General features: G+C 31.1%; 1 protein-coding gene across 1 annotated transcript in view; it reads left to right on the top strand.

Annotated features, from left to right (window-relative positions):
- LOC109595142 (neural cell adhesion molecule 2) overlaps nucleotides 1-21,464 on the top strand; it is a gene marked incomplete at its 5' end in the record, with an annotated part of 230,011 nt that overhangs the window by 190,950 nt on the left and 17,597 nt on the right. Inside the window, one exon of the mRNA XM_049964147.1 lies at nucleotides 3,195-3,494. Within this exon, the coding sequence (XP_049820104.1) occupies nucleotides 3,195-3,494 (300 nt within the window). The remainder of the gene's footprint in view (nucleotides 1-3,194; nucleotides 3,495-21,464) is intronic.

Genomic DNA, 21,464 nt, shown 5'->3' with positions numbered 1-21,464 from the left:
TTTTTCTTTAAATTCAATGTCTCTGACAACCAGTCTTTCCCGGAAATCTACTGTTCAGCCATTTCTTCTCTAAAATAACGTGATTTTTGAACATGATATAGTAATAACTGCCAATCAGAATGTTGCATCCATTTTAGACGTACAATATTAACATTGATGTGCAGTATGTCACACAACGTATCTTTTAGTTGTCACTTAAGTCTGATAGACTTTTCAGTCCTACAAACTACTGTGAAGAAACAATACCAAGTTTTTGGTGGACCTCTTGGTTGTCTTCAACAAAAGTTTCAGAGATTCATTCACAAGTATTAAGTAACCAAAGTAGTAAACTAATTGAACTTTCTGGGTTGATTTATAATTTATCAACTATATTTGTTATAATATTGTATATAGATTTCTTCAGGGCATTTTCATACATCATGTTCCTCCTAGTTTCATATTTTTTTTTAAATTCAATGTCTCTGACAACCAGTCTTTCCAGGAAATCCACTGTTCAGCCATTTCTTCTCTAAAATAGACGTCTGCATTCTCCATATCTAACTCCTACTCTTCAATATTTTAAAATAATCCATTAATTTAGTTAATGGAATGTAAACTCTCCATAAACGTTTTTCCTGAATTGAACTTTTGTTGAGATGTAATTGTGAATTTCTGGCTACAAGGATACAAAGTCGGATAAAAATACTCTTGATTCGTATTGGTGAAAGGTAATAGTTGACTTTTGTTCTTTACTTTTGTAAATGTTGTTAATTATACCTGTTATTTTACCAATGTAAAAGCTGCAGCTTCGGAGAGTTAAAAAAACTAGTTTATGTAAAAGAAAATTTGAGATCAAAATCTCTGGAAACATCGATTCCGATTTTGAAAATGAGACTAATTCAATTTTGATTTTACAATCTGCTGACCGAAGCACCGACAGACAATTTAATTGATTATAACATTGATATTAATCAATATGAATTGAGGTGTACACCTATATGTATCAAACATAACAGAATTTGGCATGATTATAAACGATAACATTATTATTAATACCTACCTTGTAAAGTAGCGTTTTTTGTCAATAATTTTAGATCGTATAACTTTATGCTTTACACTTTATTTGCAATTGGATCACACCATGGAACATCAAATATATTTAATAAATAAATTCGCTTTATTTTTTATTATATCATATATCATATAAATAAATAAATTTCATTTAAACATTTTAAAAAAATATATTAAATAAAAATATGACAAAATTATTCAATTAAATCCGGCAAAAATACATACACATGTCAATTGTGTCTCGCACATTTGGTTTAATTAACAACCGTGTACAATTTTAACTGCAAATGTTTGAAACATTTTACGGAGACAAAAGACTATTTCATCTCGATCTGTGTTTGTATTTTTGAAAGAGACACTCCTTTTAAAGTTTTCGCGGCGCAATTAGTTACACGCTCGAATTAAGTTTCATATTTCCCATTTGTACGTACACAAAATTCCCGACACGTCTCCCCCAGCAAAACTCAACAATTACAATTCTATAATTCCGCCGAATAATTACAAAACTTTCCCACCACCCACACGTGTACGAACCAGTGTGGGATTTTTCTTTTTACAATTTTAATTGTCGAGTTTCATAGGATGGATAGAACGTCGCTCCCGGTGTAACTAAAAATAACACCTCGTCCCGATATTCCAATCAATATAATCGCGGATTACACCGTTGTCTACTTTCGTCGATGAAAAAAGCGCGCGTGACGGCTTTTTTAAAAAAGTCACCGATAAAATAGAAAATTAAATCGCATCCGGATAATGGACGAAAGCGGATTGATTACATGATTTACATTCATAATTTTTTATTTTACACCCGCTTCGGATCGCGTCGTCTCTGCACCCCCTCCCCTGCACTCGACGAATTTATTGGGCCAGGACTGGACTGGTTCGTGACGTGACGTTCCTTCCACAGCTGGCGGCAGGTTTAATGAAATTACACTTTTGATTTTGACTATTGTCGAAAACGGCAGCACCTAACGCTGAAATTTCTACTAACTGCAGTGTTACCAATTACAGCTCGACATTACTTATAATCTTCCAAATTCAATGTTTAAACGAATATTATTCCCTTTATAATTATTTTTCTTTTTTTTTTTGTAATAGCATTTCCATTAAATATTTATGAACATCCTTTGATGTCTACCGGTTGATCCAAATTCTATCTGCTTTGTGTTTATCTAATACATCATTAATCGTATTTATTGTTGGTACTTTGGAAATAGAATTGTTCTGTTCTAAATTACATCGCATACAGTTTGCCATCCTTAAATAAACTGATATTTAATGTAGATTTATAGTCAATCTAGTACAATTTCTTCCATTAATCTTTGCATTACATTAAAAACCTGGAAGAATATTATTGAATAAATAATTGAATAAATAAAGCAAACTCAAATTTTAATATGAAAAGAGACATTTGCCAAACAACAAATTCATGAGAAATATTTTATAAGCATAACAAAAACAAGAGTATTTAGCCCTCAAACTTTTGATAATCTTAAAAATTTAAATTGGAGATTAAAAACATTTTAAAAATTTCTTGTTGATTCTTTATTTTTATTAAAAAAAAAGTTAACAAAGTATTGTACTCTTGAAAACATATTCCCGCATCCAAACCAAAAATTAATCGATAAAGCTCCCCTCCGCATACTTCGTTTATATTTAATAAAGACTGACAAATGTTAAATGTTATCGTTCAGACATTCGAAGACAGAATCTTCTTCGGCGTCAACGTAAATCTCAATTTCGGATGGCGAACAACGTCGAAATTGAAATGTGTAAATTAGAGGGCCCCATTAAACTCGTATAAATTTTCCGGGCGCGTTATGTTTAACGGATAAACGTCGGTCCTCGATGACTTTTTGAGTGGGTGTTTGTGTTCGACATCGATGACGGCCCTCATTACCCAAATAATACGCTTGGCGGTGTAATTGTTCGTGTCAATTCGATTCCATTCATAATTATACACTATCTATCATTTCAAAGTACTCTCAAAAAATATCGAACCATTTTGTTGAAGCGGTAAAATGTTTAAAATGATAAACTCCATGTTACGTCTGCATTTTATAAACGTTCCATCATTTAGAAAATATTTTAATGTTTTGGGTTAATGAACCCATGAATGAATTCATGTTGCGTCTTGTTTATAGGCAAACCGTATCCGGTGAAAAACTGTTCCCTGTCGAACCAAACGAGCAGTTCGGTCGAGGTGTCCTGCTTGGCTGGCTTCGACGGCGGCCTTCCTCAACATTTCGTTCTGGAACTGTACTCCACCAATTCAGCCGTACCCCGTTACAATTTGACTTCGATTGCTGAACCGTACTTTTTCCTCGACAACCTCGAGCCAGACGTTACATTTAGAATAATCGTCTTCGCAATCAATTCGAAGGGTAAAAGCCACGGCGTCGTTTTGGAGGAGGTCACGTTCAAAGATGCCGAAAAGCGCACCGGTAAGTCCTTACTTTTATAATTTAACTTCTAGCTAAGGGTATGAAGGAAACTACGTTATTTAATGGAACTTATAAAATATGGCGTTACTGTTTGATTTAAGAGTTTCCAGTACTTATCTGATCACACAAATGAAAATTGTAAAATTATTCGGTAAAGCTAAATTTGGAAAGTATACTTCTGGAACAATCTTTTATTATGTCCTATATTTTTTTTATATAAAATCTAAATGCACGTCAATAATTTAAATGATAACTAACACTAATATTTAATATATATATATTAAGCTCATGAAAATTTAAAATTTTTTCAATTTTCAAGTTCATTTTTATTATTTGTGGCTTCTATTTGGTTCAAGAATTTCAAAGTATAAAAATGAATAAATAAAATAAAGATATTTATTTTTGGAAGAGGTAGTTTGGGTATTAACTCTGCTGGATGAGGGTACTTGATACTCGATGTAGTGTTAGGAAGGAATCATTTCAGCACAAGTATCGTGGTTATACTATTTAACGAAACAATCAAGATATGGCCAACCCGCACTTAGAAACCTGATAATCACTAGTAATGTGTTTAAAAATGGGTTATCAACGGTTGGTAATGTTGTAATACCGTCTCGAACAATTAGAAGACATTTAAATGGAGCTGAAATTAGAAACAATTGAACGGCAAAAAAGCCATTACTTACCAGAGGGTACAAAGTTCAGAGATTACGTTTTGCCAGAAGTCAACTAACTGTTCTGATCTCATTTTATTGTTACATTCAAAAATGATAAAGATCCACAACTGACTGAAATATTGGAAATTCGATATCTATTAAGTAGTAACAACATGTTGACTTCTACGACTTCTAAGTTTCAATTTTTAAATGAACATATTTAAAAGAGAACTGTTTTAAGGTTTAAAATAATTTCAGATTTCTCTGACTTCTATCCCAAATGATTGAAGTTTACCTTATAACTTAAAAATAATTTTATTTTCATTAATGTAATTATTTAAGTTTAATAAAATGATGCCATAATTTTGTCCAGGACTTTATAAACTTAATTGTTACTTAATGGAAACTGTCTGAACTAACTTCATAAGCAGTTCTAAAAATTAATTTGCAAATTGAAGAGATTTACTCCATCAAGATTAATGCTTAAAAATGCAAAATTTTATCATCATCATTGAAAAAATAAAATTTGAAATAAATGGCAAAAATTCGTTTTGAACGTTCCAATTTATTAGTGTGTAAAAAACATGATGTACACTAATAACGATAAGTGATACCAGCATATTGAAAATACTTTTACTAGTTTGTTTTTCCCAATTAGAATACCTCAATAAGACTTCATCAAAGCGTTTTCTGGCGTGTGTTTCATGTTTAATTTGTCAGTACTATAGTGGCCATACAAAACACAAAACACACAAAGCGAATCGCGATGTAGATCGGAACAAATTTGCGGACGGATTGGGCCTTTGTTGTCCAGGTCCGTACCCGTTTCCGAACTAATGACGCGAATTGGAGAGCATTTAATATGATTGATAGACGGGTCCGGTCCGGCGTGGGGATAATTAAAAAACAATACGCATATCGAACACACGCATCGATGCAAAAGCCCACAATGTTCGATATTTCGCCACAAATAAAATGACCAAGCACTTTTATTCGATTTCGAATTGCCATCGGGATGGACAAGGATTCACTTTGCAATTTTATTTCGGCCGATGGAATGACAAATTTTTTTACTTAAAAACCTCAATTTAATGACCGAATTAATGTTGTTAAATGACTCATTTTTGCGATGCGGTTTTGAACGGACGCAAAAAAACGTGGCGGCTTATTTTTGCACCCACCTTTTGTTTGTTGACGCAATATCCCATACACTTTTTTAAACATTTTCATTCATCCGGGCCCATTCGGAATTATTGAAATGGAGGCCCATTATTTGGGGATCATATTTGTATAATGCGCTATTCAATCCTCGATTATTATTCTTTTTATCTAAACCATTGACGGAATAGTGAATCCAAAAATCTGAATATGTGTAAAGACAATGAATGACAGGGAACACATATTTATGTCGTTACACGTTCCACTTTAACGAGATGGTAATGAAGTCGAAAATGGTTGAGGGCATGTGTGTAGATGTTTTTGCCCGATGGAAAATGGCAGGAACGAGGAAGTGAATCGTTGCGGGGACCCGGGGACAAACAATTCGGCCGGACATGTCGGGAATTGCCCGCCCGGTTATTAAATTCTCACACTTCAACGGACCTAATCGCTTGGATTTCGTACGCTATCGCGGTTCTTATTATTTCGACAAAAAAATACCGTCTTCCATCAACCGTTTTTCACAATTTTATCCAGTTCATTTACATTCATGTTCTCGACTATTTATTAAACAATCTTCGGGTAGTCCGTAACAGGTTTTTCGAGTCGAAATCTTTCGGTCGCATATTTTAATATTTAATTTTATCTGAACATTCGCACTTCATAATAATGACACATTAAAAATCGTTGATGTGACATTAAATGGAAAAACTGTTGCAGAAGTATATTAAAATATAACTTTTAATATAATGATCTTTTTAAAGCTTTAAAATGAATCTTTACGCACTGCTGTGAACTTTTCACATTGCTCAAACAAACTCTAGCATAACAAAATTTAATCGGGAAACTTTTTATTCATAATAAGTTTTAATTTACATTTTTAAATTGTATAATTACAACTTTAACAAATATAATGAAGCATAAACATTTTATAATCAGAATATTTTCTGTATAATAAATTTCCTATTTTCTTATGGTCTCCTTTAATTTAATATTGTGATTGAATGAAACTTAAAAATCATAAAAAAATAAAAATGTACGTTTACAATACTGAAAAATTAAATAACTGAAATTGTCACTAACTTTTTTAATTATAATATGTATATCGGACACACACAAAAAAATTTGAAATTACTTTTATGTTTTATGTTGTTCAAACAAACTCTAATTTAACAAAATTAAATCGAAAAACTTTTCTACTTTTAATGAGATTTAATTTATGTTTTTAAATCACATAATTACAAATAAAGAAACGTAAAAATTAATTTCATTTTTAATCGTACGCATCCATTTACAAGTTTAATATAAATAAATTGAAAATGAGTTATAAAATTTCATATATTTATAATAGTTTTTTCTTTGACAGAGTCTCCAACAGTTTTAATAACTTCGTAATTATTAAAAGGCAAATGGACAACACGGAGCATATCTTTTGTTGTTTACTGCCTTTCTAATTTCTCTTACCTACACCTTCATTTGCACAATTGAAAATTGTTTACTTCTAATACAATAAATAATCAAAATAAACTATTTGAAACTCTAATTAGACATTTAAGAAAATCAAACATTATCAGAAAAACGATGAAGAAAAAGCAACAGACATATATAAATATTTTAAATTAATCTAACATAAATGAAAATGTATATCTTAATGTAGAAAACCAAATTACAACTAAGAATTTTTACCAGAAATTAAATTTAAGTCTAACTAAGATTTTTTTCTTGTGTAAACTATTACATACAAAAACTAGAATTTTAAATTGTAACAATTTTTCATACTGTTCTAAAAATTCCACTTTAACCAAATTTTATTGATAATGTTTTTTTTTATTCTTAATCATATTTACTTAATTTATATGTTTATACTACATAAATTTTATAATTAAATTGAAAACAAATAAAATAAAAAGAGTATCACAATGGAATAACTAAATACACACCAAAAATATTTAAAAAGATTAAAATATTGTATAATAATAAATGAATTTTTCTGTGACTCTCCTAAATATTATATTTTCAAAACAGGTAAATTTGCATATCGTGTAAACTAACTCTAACTAAGATTATTTCCTTCTTTATGTACATTGCTCAAACTCTCCGAAATTTTAATTTACGACAACTTTATATACCACATTATATAAATTTCATAATTTACAAAATAAAATGCACCACAAAAAAGTAACTAAATATTTAATAAAAATGTAGAAAATTAAAATATAGTATCATGTAAACTAACTCTAAATTAAAATCGAGATTTTAATATGTTAACATGTATTTAATATAATTAAAAAAAAAATTAAATCTCTGTGAAATTCGAATCATTTAATTAAAACATAACATAAAATATTGGAAAAACGTCAAAACAAGAAGAAGAAAAAGGAAGCTGAGAAACTCTGCAGAGAAAGGCCCAATTAAAACGAAATCAACATTTAAAACGAACTTAAACTAATTTTACGCTCACACATATTACATAACAGTTTTTGAAACTGAAACGTGAAATAAATAATGAAATAAAACACTGACGCTCCGAGATCAAAGCTTTAACGTAAGCTTGTCAAAAATGATAGAAAGACGTCTACTTAAAGTTTCTAGTTCGTGGAGTATGCAATAGTAAAAGAACTATCAGAGTGAAATTCGTAAGAGTGGCACAGGCAGTGGCACAACGTTCGACACGAACGTCGGCACAAAACGCTCTCAATTAATTTCAGATGCTCGAGACACACGAGCAATCTACAACTTCGACGCGGTACTATTTACAATTATGCGAAGCACTTTGATCTGGAAAATCACACAAACTTCCCCAGTTATAATTAGTTTATCGCTGATTGTCAAATATGTTCTCGTATACATGGCTCCCGTTTCGTCGTACTTGAGTTTTCCAATTGCGCCGTCTTCACTTCCTTAAAGTTTATCCAAGGTTTTACGGAATATTACTGTGTCAATGAAACAACTCAAATTTCGAGGCAGCCAGAAACTGTTCATGTGCGTGCACAAAATAACAGAGATAAGTTCTTAATCGATTATGTTGCTCTCTATGTTATAATCAAGCTCCACCGTCTAATGATTATTAATATTATTTAATTTTAATAATTTCAATTAATCTGTTGTAAAACGATCGATATTCGACTTTAGAATGCCAAACAAACTTTCCTTACAATACCAAGTTTCTGCTAGAACTTTACCATGACTTAAAATTAGAGAGAAATTTCATCATGATTTATTAAAAACCTAAAAGTTATAAATTGAATGAAAAATGTAAAAAATACAAATAAATCAAAACTTTTCTAATATTTAATTTTTACAGGGTTATGAAAGATATTAATTTTATACTGTAACATTTTTAATATTAAAAACGGGCATATTTATACTTCTGTTATATTTATTTGTACAAAGTGTTTCTATTATAAAGGGTATGTACCGGGAATCAAGTAATTAAGGACGGTGACCATATTTTAATAATAATTTAATTAAAATCTATTTTTTTTTTTTTTTTGAATAATTGATCAACTTAGTTCCTTTAACGATTGATGTAAAAAACAAAATATTTATAAAACGGGAAAGATTGAGTAAAGAAAATTTTTTTTTTTTCTTAATCTTAAGTTTGCCGACTTCCGTTGAGCCAAAGTGTAGTTATAGTATAGTTTTATATTTTTCAATGTTTAACGCATTATTACCAGTTTATTTTTTCGGAGTCATTTTTATTTATTATTATTATTATTTTGCTATACCTACTGGATTAGTAATTTCTAACCTCCACCATTTGGTCACCCGGTACAAAATCCTGTCCCGTATAATAAATCTCATTTTATGTTGTTGAGATCATCAATAATTTAAATTAACACTTTCTCATAACCCAATTTTCAGCTGACAAAACTTTCGCACTTAAAATTTTTGGGAAAAAATTTCGATTGTACCTAATGAATTATCAAAGGGTTAATAACCATAATTTCCGGATTCATCTCCGCAAAATGTTCCCGCAAAAGTGAACATCAGAAATGTAAATCGGAGCTGGTAAAAATTCACATCTGGTTTAAAGTGGCACATTTCGGGTAAATAAATCGGCGTTGGTATCCGGCGACGACAATGGGTGGGGTGGTATAATTAACCGCGAAATGTCCCCCCGATCGGGCGGCATCTTTTTAATTTCCTTTCGCCAAACGTCCGTCCATCGCACACCCGCAATTTCCTTCTGACCTACATAATTCCACTGTCCGACTGAATTCGATTTTCCGATTTTCTAATCGGACTCGCTGATCTTGGGGAATTGTACAGTTATTTTTCATGCATTATTATTGTTGTTTGCACTTGGTGGTTCTTCTGCATTGGAAATTGTTCCGTCCTCGTCGAATTATTGGCGGATGCACGGATTTTTCGACGGTATGTTTTGCATATCTGATTTAATGACGGAGTGGATTTTCAACAGGCCAATGTGTACAAAAATAATACTTTTGTGCTGGGGATTAATTGTTGTTCGTTGATTATGATGTGTAATTAAGGTCCCGTGAATGGCATTACCTTTATTTAAATTCCTAATTACCATGAATTTACTCGAATTAACCTATTTTTTTCTGGATTATTGAAGTTTTCACGTTTTGTTACGACGCTGCCTGTTTTATGAACATTATTTAATTAATTCAGAAAGATAGACTTGTTGAACTGATGATAATCGAAATGTTAAGATACCAGAATCTAAATAAAAATGTTTAAATAATCGGTAATACGATATTATTATTGGTACTGTTTATTATTTCAAACGTATTGTTTTTCAATCAATTCAATAAAACAATTTTTATTAATTTCACAAAATACATTAAATATTTTACTCTTGATGATTTAGTTTCATAAAAACAAAATATATATTGTACTTACTTTTTAACCTTTCTGAATCATATCATAACAGAAAATCAATAGTTGCAAAAATTGCAAATGCTTTCATAAAACATTTTTCAAAAAATGGTGAAGTACATATATATTTTTAAAATTGGTGAATGAGCAACATAATAACACAATTAAAAAGATTAGTTTAATTAAATTCATTAAATATTTTACCCTTAATGATTTGTGTCATAAAAATAAAATATATATTATTATTTTTTTTTCAATTTTGAATATACAATAATCATAATATATATAATAACAAAAATGGATGCAAAAATTACAAAAGCGTTCACAAAACATTATTTAAAAAAAATGGTGGAGGCACACGTTTACAATGTTCTTAAAAATGGTGCATGCGCACAATAATATAATTTAAAAGAATACATTAAATACTTTACTCTTAATGATTTGGATTCATAAAATTAAAATATACATTTATTTCTTTACATTTCCTAGTATTTGTAACAGAACAAAAATTGAAAATATGGTGGATGCGTTGTTCACTACATTCTTAAAATTGGTGAATGCGCACATAATAATAGAATTTAAAATATTAGTGAAGGCATAAAATGTTTTATTCAGAACATCAATAGTTTGACAATTGAAAATATGGTGGATGCGTTGCCCACTACGTTTTAAAATTGGTGAATGCGCACATAAACAATGAAAATATTTTTAAATCTATTCAATTTAAAATTTTTTGCTTAATCGATTATAAAAAAAACACCTATTAATCGCAAGATAATTTAATTAAGGCCATTTTATGTCCTTAATTTATAGAATAAAATATAATTTTATGTATTATGTAACAAATTTTCGGGTTGCCTATAGAAATAAATCGGGTGTGTTTGTTCTTTAATGTATTGCACACATTTGAATTTTATTTTTAACGATATTGCTAAGTGGCATGAACACGGCTCGAATTATGGCAGAATCACGAAATACTCGTATAAATATTCCCTTGCAATCTGACCGCTCGATCGCCATACCTCACATTAAATTCAATATAAATCTCCGTCGACGTTCAACCGAAATCGGGCACACGAGGTACAGGTTTATTGGCGGAGCCGGTGCAACTGCACAACCGTTATAACTTCCACGGAGGAATTTAATAAACATGTAAATTTCGGAGTGGACTTAGGAAGAAATGTGTCCGGAGCCGGTTGATTTGGCGTCGCGACGGCAAGGGGTTGCGTGTCACCGGGTAGTAAATGTCTCCGTCGTGGATTAAGTTCATTTTTAACATTTTTACGGTGCAGCCACGGAGATTTCTGTACTTATATTTTTTTTCCTTTTTTTTTCCTATCGGGCCAGCAATGGCAGCGATCGCTATCGAAAATAGTGCGGGGGCAATTACCGGGGCTAATTCTACTAAATTTGCGTCGGTACACCGTGTTCTAAATTAATTCTAATTCGACTGTTTAATTTTCACTTTCCTTTTGCCGGTACGGGCGGTCCGTGTTCTTTTATGCTTTTATTTCGTAATTACGGGACGGAAATTTAGATTTTTGATGTTTTCATTTCGTAATAAATTACGAATAATTTCGTCGGTTGGGCGCCAATCAATTTTCGTCGTCGAACTCGAGACAACCCCGTACAATAAATTATGTATTATACATATTTTTTTAATAATATTGCGAATGCTCACCCTCATATATTTACGCTTAATATCATCTCCGACCCTTTTACATAAATATAAGAACAAAATTGTCAACCCCAGATACCTTAAAAAATACATATTGTACGATATTAAATTATCTGTTATATTTCTCCCCAGCATTTTTTGTTGCTTCCTTTTATATTAATGTAGGCAGAACCGTCTATAGTTAATTGAATGTTATTTAAATCTGGATATTTTTGGACACATTGTTACTCTTTGTGTTAGTTTAAATATTACATACAGAATATGTTTTCGGGTTTAAAATTACACGATTCGAATATTTTATTATATTCAAAGGTTGACTTGAAAACCGGGAATTATTTTTAGATGAGAAAGAATAATTAATTATTTTTCCACGAATCTAAATAAAAGTGGATTTCCATTAAACTGTGACATTTACTCTTTCACATCAATAATGTACAGTATGACGGGTATACTATCTAAATAAACAAAATTATTTGATTGCAATATTATTAAATAAAATTTATTCCGCCAGTAATAATTAATAATTAAGCTGCTTATAATTATTTGCATAGTAATATATAATATGATTGTATTAAAATATATATTAAAAGTAACATTTTAAAATATTTTGCGTTAATAAAGCAATTAAATACAAATAAATTTCATTTCAAGGTTTTCCACTAATATTAATAATATTTTAATCCAACAGACCATATTTATTAAATAAGCTGCTTATAATTATTCATTATTGTATCATATAAAATATTACCATTAAATTCATTAAAAATATCAACATGAAAAATAACGCAACATAATTATTTTCGTTTTAAATGGTTACATTTAATAACTGCATACATATATTTTTTGTTTATTTAATTGTAACGGTAAGCTATTAATACGGCTAAAAATAATTATAATTCCATGCACTTCAATTTCAGCCGCAATTTTAAATGTAAAATCCGACGTACATACAATATTGGATGCAGCCACGTTTTAAATGCAGAAGAAAACCCCGAGCACCTGCGGTTAGACGTTATTAATTTCCCTTTAACATTATCGTATAGCTTACAAATAGGCGACTACACAAATATGATGATTGAAACATCGCTTTTAATTTCACGGGGAAACGACTTGCCTCCGCGTCACCTACTTAAAATGAAAATTCGCACATATTTACGATGCAACAGCACCCCATAAATCGCACCGGCACGTACCAAAGACGCCGCGACGCCGTAATTCAGACGACGGCCCCCCTATCCTCCTAGCCTCCACCATGTGACGCGCCCCGCGTCCCGCCGCCGCCGTTCCTCCGCGACGCGAAATAAACCGGAGATAATTCGCAAAACAAGTCCGCGCTTGAAATTTTCACGGGTCCACATAATAATCCATTTTAATAATCCTGCGCCGGGCCGTTTTTAATTGCTTCTTATGTAGCGCCCCGGCAGACGTTGGGTTTTGGAGGAGGGGTGCGGTGACGCGAACAAAAATATAAAAGATCTCGCGCCTCATCGGATTTTATTTTGTTTCGTTTTGTCTGACGTGAGGTTTTGCGTTTGGCTCACTCGCAAAACGCCGATTCGAATTTTCTTCTTCATTCTCTTTTTTTTTTTTTTTGTACGTATTGTGTACCTCACTTTTGTAATCTTTAAACATCGTCTGGAGGAACTTCAGGCTTCCATTCACAGGCAGTAAGTTATATTTCCTCTTAGGTAAATCATTTTAGGAAACCAAATAAGATATTTTGAATGGTTTGCTGCTCTCTTTCATTTATAAACGAGTTCAAATTGTGCACTTACTTTTACAAGGCAACAGATTAATTTATGATAAAATGTTTTAAACTGAGTCAGAGTCTTTCAACTATATGATTCGCAATTTAAACAACAAATGTCGACAACATACAATTTTAAAAAATTGCTTTTTTTGTTAACATCGACTTCAGATCAAAATATTTAACAGAAGACTTAAAAAACGAATCGTAAATTTTTATTGTGATCAAATGAATCAACATCAGATTCAAAAACAATTTAAAAATTAGTCAAAGTACTGTTTCAAATATTTTGAGAAAATTTCAAAGTTATATGAAAACAGATATAAAGGTAAACAAATTTAAATATTAAACAGATCAAACAAATATGGGTAAAATAATCCAACAAAATCATCAAGGCAAATTGACTAGGAAATGTCCCAAGATTCCAGTGGAAATGTTTCTAATCGATCTGTGAAACGGTTATGTGAAGCTGGACTGTTTGGGCACATAGCTGTGAGGAAATCTTATATATTCAAAAGAAACTGTAAAATCCGAGTGAAATTTGCCAGAAATAATATGGACCCATGTGGAATTTAGTACTATGGAGCCATGAAACCAAATTTAAGTTCTGTGGATCAGATGGTAGTGAATATGTAAGCAGTTGAAACGAAACACAGTTTTAAGTACCAAAAACCAACAGTTAAACACGGTGGTGAAAACATCATGGTATGAAAATGTTTTTCAGCATCTGGTACTTGTCCCATAGTAAGAATTGAAGACAAAATCGTTTTGTCTATAAGGATATCTTGGCAAATCATATACGGCCCCTTGCGGAAAATAATTTGCGTGTAGCTTTAAGAAGATAACCATCTCAAACACAGATCCAAAATATCACTAACAAAGATCATTTCTGATAAATTAGAGAAAAAAAAATAGGCAAACATTCCTGTGAAAGTGTCGACTCGATGAGTAGGCAATGTTGAATATAAATAAGTATAAATAATGAAATGAAAAGTAGATTAAAATTTATTCTATAATTTTGACCACCACATATTTATATTTTATATGTATGATGTATCTGTTATATATAATATATCTCATCTAATAGTCAAACTTACGAAAGATACTTAAAATTGCGGTGTGAAAAAATGACAAAAAAATCAAAAAGTATTTACAAAACAAACATTCCGTTTAATATTTCCAATTTTTAGCTAAATTTATATTTTGTATTAAGAAATATCCTACCAAAATTGCAACATGTTTCATTAATCCGTTAATGCGCAATAAATAAATAAATAAATAGAGACTTAAGACTAAAAGGAATAAGCCAGGACAAAACAACCCGAATAATTACTTAATAACTGAGCAGTTATAAAATAAGGAAGGAAAAGCTTCTGAAAGGTTTTAAATTGTATACTTATCATTATGAATCAACATTTGAAGATTTGAATGAAAACATTTTAAATTGCATTTAAATGAATTAAAATCAAATTGAACTCTATGTATATTTAAATAAACTCATCGTTCTGAATAATTAAACCGTAAATATTTCATAAGCGATCCATTTGTAAGAAGGAGCATTTATTTAATTACATAGAACGTGAATAACAAAGATGAATGCCCATCCATTCATGATTTAAGCTAATTAATGTAACGTTTAATAAAATCTGTGCCTTGACTTGACTCTAGTGAGAACTTAAAATGCTGTGTTTATATTATATTATGCGCAGGCCGTCCGCGAACTTTAAGAAAATTAAACATTTGTTCGAGACGAGTGTTAAGAGCGTGTGCTCATTATAAAAATTTCGCAAAATTATCCGTTTTAAATGGGGGCCGCATAATAAATATTTCTTGGCGAGTTGAGTGCACAACTAATGATATTCTGAACTGTTTGCTCGGTATGATTCCACGGTGCGGAACACGGAACGTGTACTAGAGTAGATTAACAAATTTATTGAATTATTTAATGCACGCCCGGTTATCGGCTGTTTGTACAAGTGAATTTATTTGGCCAATTAGAATTGTAAATTGTCTTCAATCCCCCGTCTGTAGTCTGCATGCTCTCGAAGTTAATTAAAGAAAAATAACCGAATCACCAAACAAAATTTGAAATGCTTTCTTCGGCATTCGGGGAATGTACTGTAATCCTATCTGCATCTTTACTTAAGTAAATGATGGCAAAATAAATAAACGGTATCTCGAAAATTTATTTTGCACATAAACCAGTGTCTGAAAATTTTGGGAAGTGATAAAGATTTCAAATTAAACTGTTTTTAGTCTTCTGTTTTCTTAATTTTTCTAAGCTGTTGAAATACTCAATTTAATACCAAAGATTATAATATTCCTTAAAATTGGTAGTAGTCATATTATAGACATTCTTTAAACTCAGGCGTAACATATACAACTGAATCATGCTATTAGTGAATATTACAAAAAATTTCAACTGTGGTCTTATTAACTCTAAGAATTAAACTGTTTATGACAACTAATTTAAAAAAATAGAAAAATACAGCATCAAAAATATCTCAGAATATCAAATAGTGACTTAGTACCTAGCACAGTGTTCACTGTTGAATTAGTGGTTGTTAAACTACCTTTAAATGTGTATAACTTAGTTATGCTGTTGATGAATAGAGTATATCACAGAAATTTGTGACTTTATTAGCTCTAAGAATTAAACAGTTTGTGATAACTGATTAAACAAATCAAAGAAATATAGTGTCAAAAGTACTTCGAATATCAAATAGTGACTAACCACTTAGCTCAGTTCCCACTGTCGAATTAGTGATTGTTAAACTACCTTTAAACGTGCATAACGGAGTCTTTTAATGTATGACAGAAACAGTAAGTAGTAACTTACCATTTGCATCCATCTTTATTATTATTATATAATATTTATTAAAAACGAGTTGTAAATGAAAAAGGTTGCGGTGCTGTTTCCATTTTAAATGGGCCACACCTCATTTACTTTAATAAACATTTACTTTCATCGCATATTACACTTTTGACAGTTTAATGTGCGTGTCCAAGTAAAATGTAAAAACAAAAAAAACACAATAAGTAAACTTATACGAACACATCAGATTTTTTTTGCGGAACCTCCGCCCTTACATATGAACTTTTTCCGCCATCATTTCGATTTCATAAAACTTTTATATCGCACGGAACGGTGTTTGAGATTTTGTGTCTATTAAATTTGGACGTGTGAAATTTAGTCGACGTGTAGGACACGCGTATAAATATGTAAAGTGTAAATGTGTGCATGAATTATACACCGAAATCCGACCGATTCATATTTATAAGTCCCCCAACTCCATCAATAATAATGCATTGTTGATTTTCGTCCGTAAATCAAATCACGTTACGGGTTGCATCATTAAAACCTAATCTTTCGCTCTACCCGTTAATTGCCTATTTGCATACGATTATTTGTTCATTGTCGTCCTTTGGTAAACTACTTCGAGCCGGATTAAAATCACCTGTTTCTTGATTAAATATAGTTTAATAGTTAATATTGATACAAGGTATTGGTTTTAATATTTTATAATATTTGAACTAACAAGATATATATACATATATTTTAACCTGTTATCGTATTATGTCAAAGTCCTTCTGAAATAAAATTATTTCTATTTTGCACGAAAATTACGGTGATTTACTAATTTTAAGAATATAGTTATTTTCATTTACATTTTTTGAGGTACCTGTAGACTAAAAATAATAAAAAACTGAAAGAAAAGGAATATACTTGTATTATATAATATACTATTTTTGAATGTTTCATCGGCTCTTATCGTATAAGGAACCAGCAATAATCTGCGGTCATTGGGTCCTCTCTGTAACATCAACATCTTCTTTCCATTTCAGTCAGTTAGTTTCAGTCTGGGTGTTCACCGCTTCTAACACCTAGATTTTCTGAGAAGAAGACCCAATGACTGAATCTGGAAATCATTATTGAATATTTTAATATGAATACGTCTTTTATTAAGATGTTGAGTTTTCAATTTTTTTCTTTTATTATTGCAGTTTTTTGACAGTTTTGACATAAATGGATCATTTATATTTACCGAAAAACTTGTTAATAACCCCCTAGCATACTTATAAAAAGACTGAACTCGAAAATTCATTTAATCCGTTATCGGCCTGCAATGTAATGATTTGAGGACCATCAAAAATATCCACTTCCGTTTTACTTTTTTTTTTAATATCGGAAATTTGTTTTTCAGGTAGCCCATACTATTGAAATATACTACCTATACTATTCCTATTACAGGGAATTGCAACCATTTTTTATGGTTTACACAGTTTAAATGAATGAAAAATATAGGGATTTTGTAGTAAACTTATTCACTAGCTTTTCGTTTTCCTATCATAACATAATTTTTTATCTGATTTGGTGCTCTAGCATTTCTAATTAAATAAACTATCGTTTTAAAAAATGTTTAATTTGAAATATTGCCATTATTTGTTTTTGTGAAAAATTACAAAAATGGTGACTAGCTGAAAATCGTCAATAATTTCACAGAATTTGAATTTTTATCAGTTCTAATTAGGTATTTTTTACTTTTTTTTAATCATCACAATTCGAGTATTCTAAAATACAATTAGTTATCTTTTAAAAGAAAGTACTGAAAATTACACTGGTTTACAAATATACATAAAAATGTACTTTAGCAGTTTTTCGAATAATTTGGTCCTATTAGACCATAATAAAAAATAAGAAAATAACAAGAAAACACTTAAGATAAGGAATTAACAATAATCCTACATCATTTGCTCGTCCCTAAAACTTCGATATCTTCTGTCTACTTCAGCCATGTCTTAATACCCTTCACCTTGTTTACTACTTTCAGAGAGGCATGAGTGAAAATAAAATGCATCTTAATTGTCATATAGTAACCTGTAAATCGAAATCAAATATGTCAGTATGAATGTGTCTTATAATGAATGAAAATCGATGTATTGATATTTTTAACACAAGCGTTTTCCAAAAAAATTGTGTTAAGACCAGACCGTAATACTTATTAGTAAGTTAAAATATTCGGTAAATGTATTATGTGATTTAATGACCATCAAAAATATCAATTATCTTTTATTAATATCTGAAATTCATATTTCAGAAAGCACGTATTATTAAAATATGCTATTACTCACATTACTAAAATTATAATCAATAATTTTTCATGGTTTACTCAGTTCAAATAAATGAAAAATATAAAGATTCAGTAGCAAACTGAAATTGAACAACTTCCATTTATTATACCATCTGCTTTTTCTTCATTTTTTTTACATTTTAATTATTTACCTGATCTTGTGTTGTTTTAAATAAGCTATCGATTAAAAATGAAAAATTTGAGACATTGCGATTATTTCTTGTTGGAAGAAATTACAAAAATGACATAAGTAGCTGAAAATGGTTAAGCTTTTCATGGAATTTGATTTTTTGTCAATTGTAACTTAGTTATTTTTTATATCATCGAAAGTAATTGGGTACTTACTATTGGTCACTTTTCTAAGCAAAATTTCATGTTCATCGGAATTGTTGACACAAGTGAAAACACAATACGAAAAACACAATTAGCCCAAATAAAAGAAATACTATGTTTTTCATGTTCAGCACACCCAAATTACCTTAAAAAGGTTTCCTTCTTTTCCTTGTATATTTAAATAATATAATTATTTCCCTCTCTTTAAGAAAATACTAAAAATTATTTATTTATTGAACAGAATAATATCTTTAAAATAACAAATAAATTGTTTCATTCAAAAACATATCTCAGGAAATAAATATCGTTTTAAATGAATATTTTATTTACATACCATATTACATAGTGAATGGAAAGAAGTATTTGTTCGACTTGAACTAAATAACATCAAATAAACACACTTATTTGTTTTCAGAGAGTTGGGAAAACAAAACAACCGAAACGGGGGCACAATTTTCAACAAGTTTAATCAACATATTTTTTGCAATACGTTCCTTTTGTTCCGGTAATGGCAGGCAAAATTTTTATCGATGCCACACATTTGATCCGTCGACAAATCCGAGAATATTGAGTGGCATAAAAGAACATGCAGCGATGCAAAGTCGAATCGGGTCGGGTCGGGTGATTGAAAGCGCAAACAGGGAACGTGAACGTGAAACGTGGATGGATGAAAATCCGCGCGGTAAGCGATCCCATTCCCATCCGGTGATGGGAGCTTTTTCCGCGGCTTTTTGCCCGCCGCCGTCGCCACCGTCGCCGTAGCGTCCGGACGGACGGACGGACGGGCGGACAGGAGGTTATCGGCGGGATATTTGCATGGTGGGTCGGGTCGAATGGGTCGGTTTCGGGTCGAAATCTACAGTGGATCCATCCGTCTTCGATTGTGTGTGTCTGTATGTGTGTGTGTGTGTGCGTTTCGACGGGCCCCTGACAGTCGGAATTGAATGGGACCGGCGGCGAACGCGCCACACAATGGCCCCGGCGATAACTCGGGAGCCGCGCCGCCCGCGTAATTGTTGGCCCCAACGGGGGCCCCGTCCCTCCACCTCCACCTACACCTCCACCTTCCACTTACACAACTAACTATTAACTTGTAATCGCCCAACTAACTCTATCTGCATCTAAACAAAACGGACCGTCGCCGCCGCCGCAGCCGGCCTTGGCACTCTCCTTCTCCGGTTCCTGCATTGTCATTCCTACAATTTAAACTATAAATTTACTCCCGTATAATAATACATATACAATTTGTTTTGAATTATTGTTAGTTTTCCTCTAAGCCGGGAAAATACCGCCGGGATATTCTGATATTCCTAAATAGCTCGTTGCTCAAAACAGTGTTAATTAAACAGTTAGTTTATTACTATTTCCTCTTTATGTGGTTTTCAGCCAATCGATTGTACCATGTTTGAGGGCATAAGTTTTAATGGCACAGCTTCAAAATTGCGGGTGTGGCATTCGATTGACACACAATTTTTTCCCTTGGCCATAATTTAAATGTCTCATTTTCACGACACATCGATTACTTTCGAAATCGATGGTGTACGTAAAAACAATAAAGAAATTAATAATTTACTTCAAAGCGAAGTGCATTTTGTACACGTACAATTAAATCCATAAATTAAATCTGAATTATTACAGCGAATTTGTAAACATGTAGTTAATTAAAATCCATTATTAAAATTTAATTACAATTGATGTTTCGTTTCTTGATTAATTAAAAAGATTTAAACACCACACAATTAGGGCGTGTAACGTCACTTCAAGAATTGAATATTTGCTTTAATTACACCGGAGCGAAAATATGGAAAGTTTCTCTTACATTTTTTAAGCTGGCTCTGATGAATACGGGGAAACATACTCGTTTTTTCGTTTCCTCATTCGTTGGGACGAGATAACGATATATTGCAGTAAATCCGATTGAAATATTTTATTATGAAGATGATGGTACTCAATTCGTTTCGACCGGATTAAAGCGGCTGACAATCTACAACTATTAATTTCGTTTAAGTATTTTTTCAATTACAATTAGATTTTCACATTTCTATTCAATTACAAACAATTCCAGCACAGTTTGCAAAGATTGAATAAGAACTTAAGATGTTTTGAAAAGAAAAAAGAATGAAATTTCTAACACCTGCTAGAATATTTAATAATAAATAGAATTATTTCTAAATAAATTATTATCAGATTATTTAAGTTTATGAAATTATTAAGCTGGTTTACACGAAAAAACTCATTACATTGAAATAATTTTTATATGGCAAAATTTTAGGAAGAATATAAATTTTATTGTTTTTTAAGCCCTAAATTTTAAATAATCGTCAAACAGTCATATATTTGAAAATTAGAGTACATAACATACATATTGGTCCCCCAATATGGATTTTTTGGTATTTTAGTATGTTTTTTTAGAGTTTTTAT

This window comes from Aethina tumida, chromosome 1 (genome assembly GCF_024364675.1).
Source record: "Aethina tumida isolate Nest 87 chromosome 1, icAetTumi1.1, whole genome shotgun sequence".
Classification (NCBI taxonomy): Eukaryota; Metazoa; Arthropoda; class Insecta; order Coleoptera; family Nitidulidae; genus Aethina; species Aethina tumida.
The sequence above is the reverse complement of the archived record's forward strand: the minus strand, read 5'-3'. Positions and strand labels throughout refer to the sequence as shown.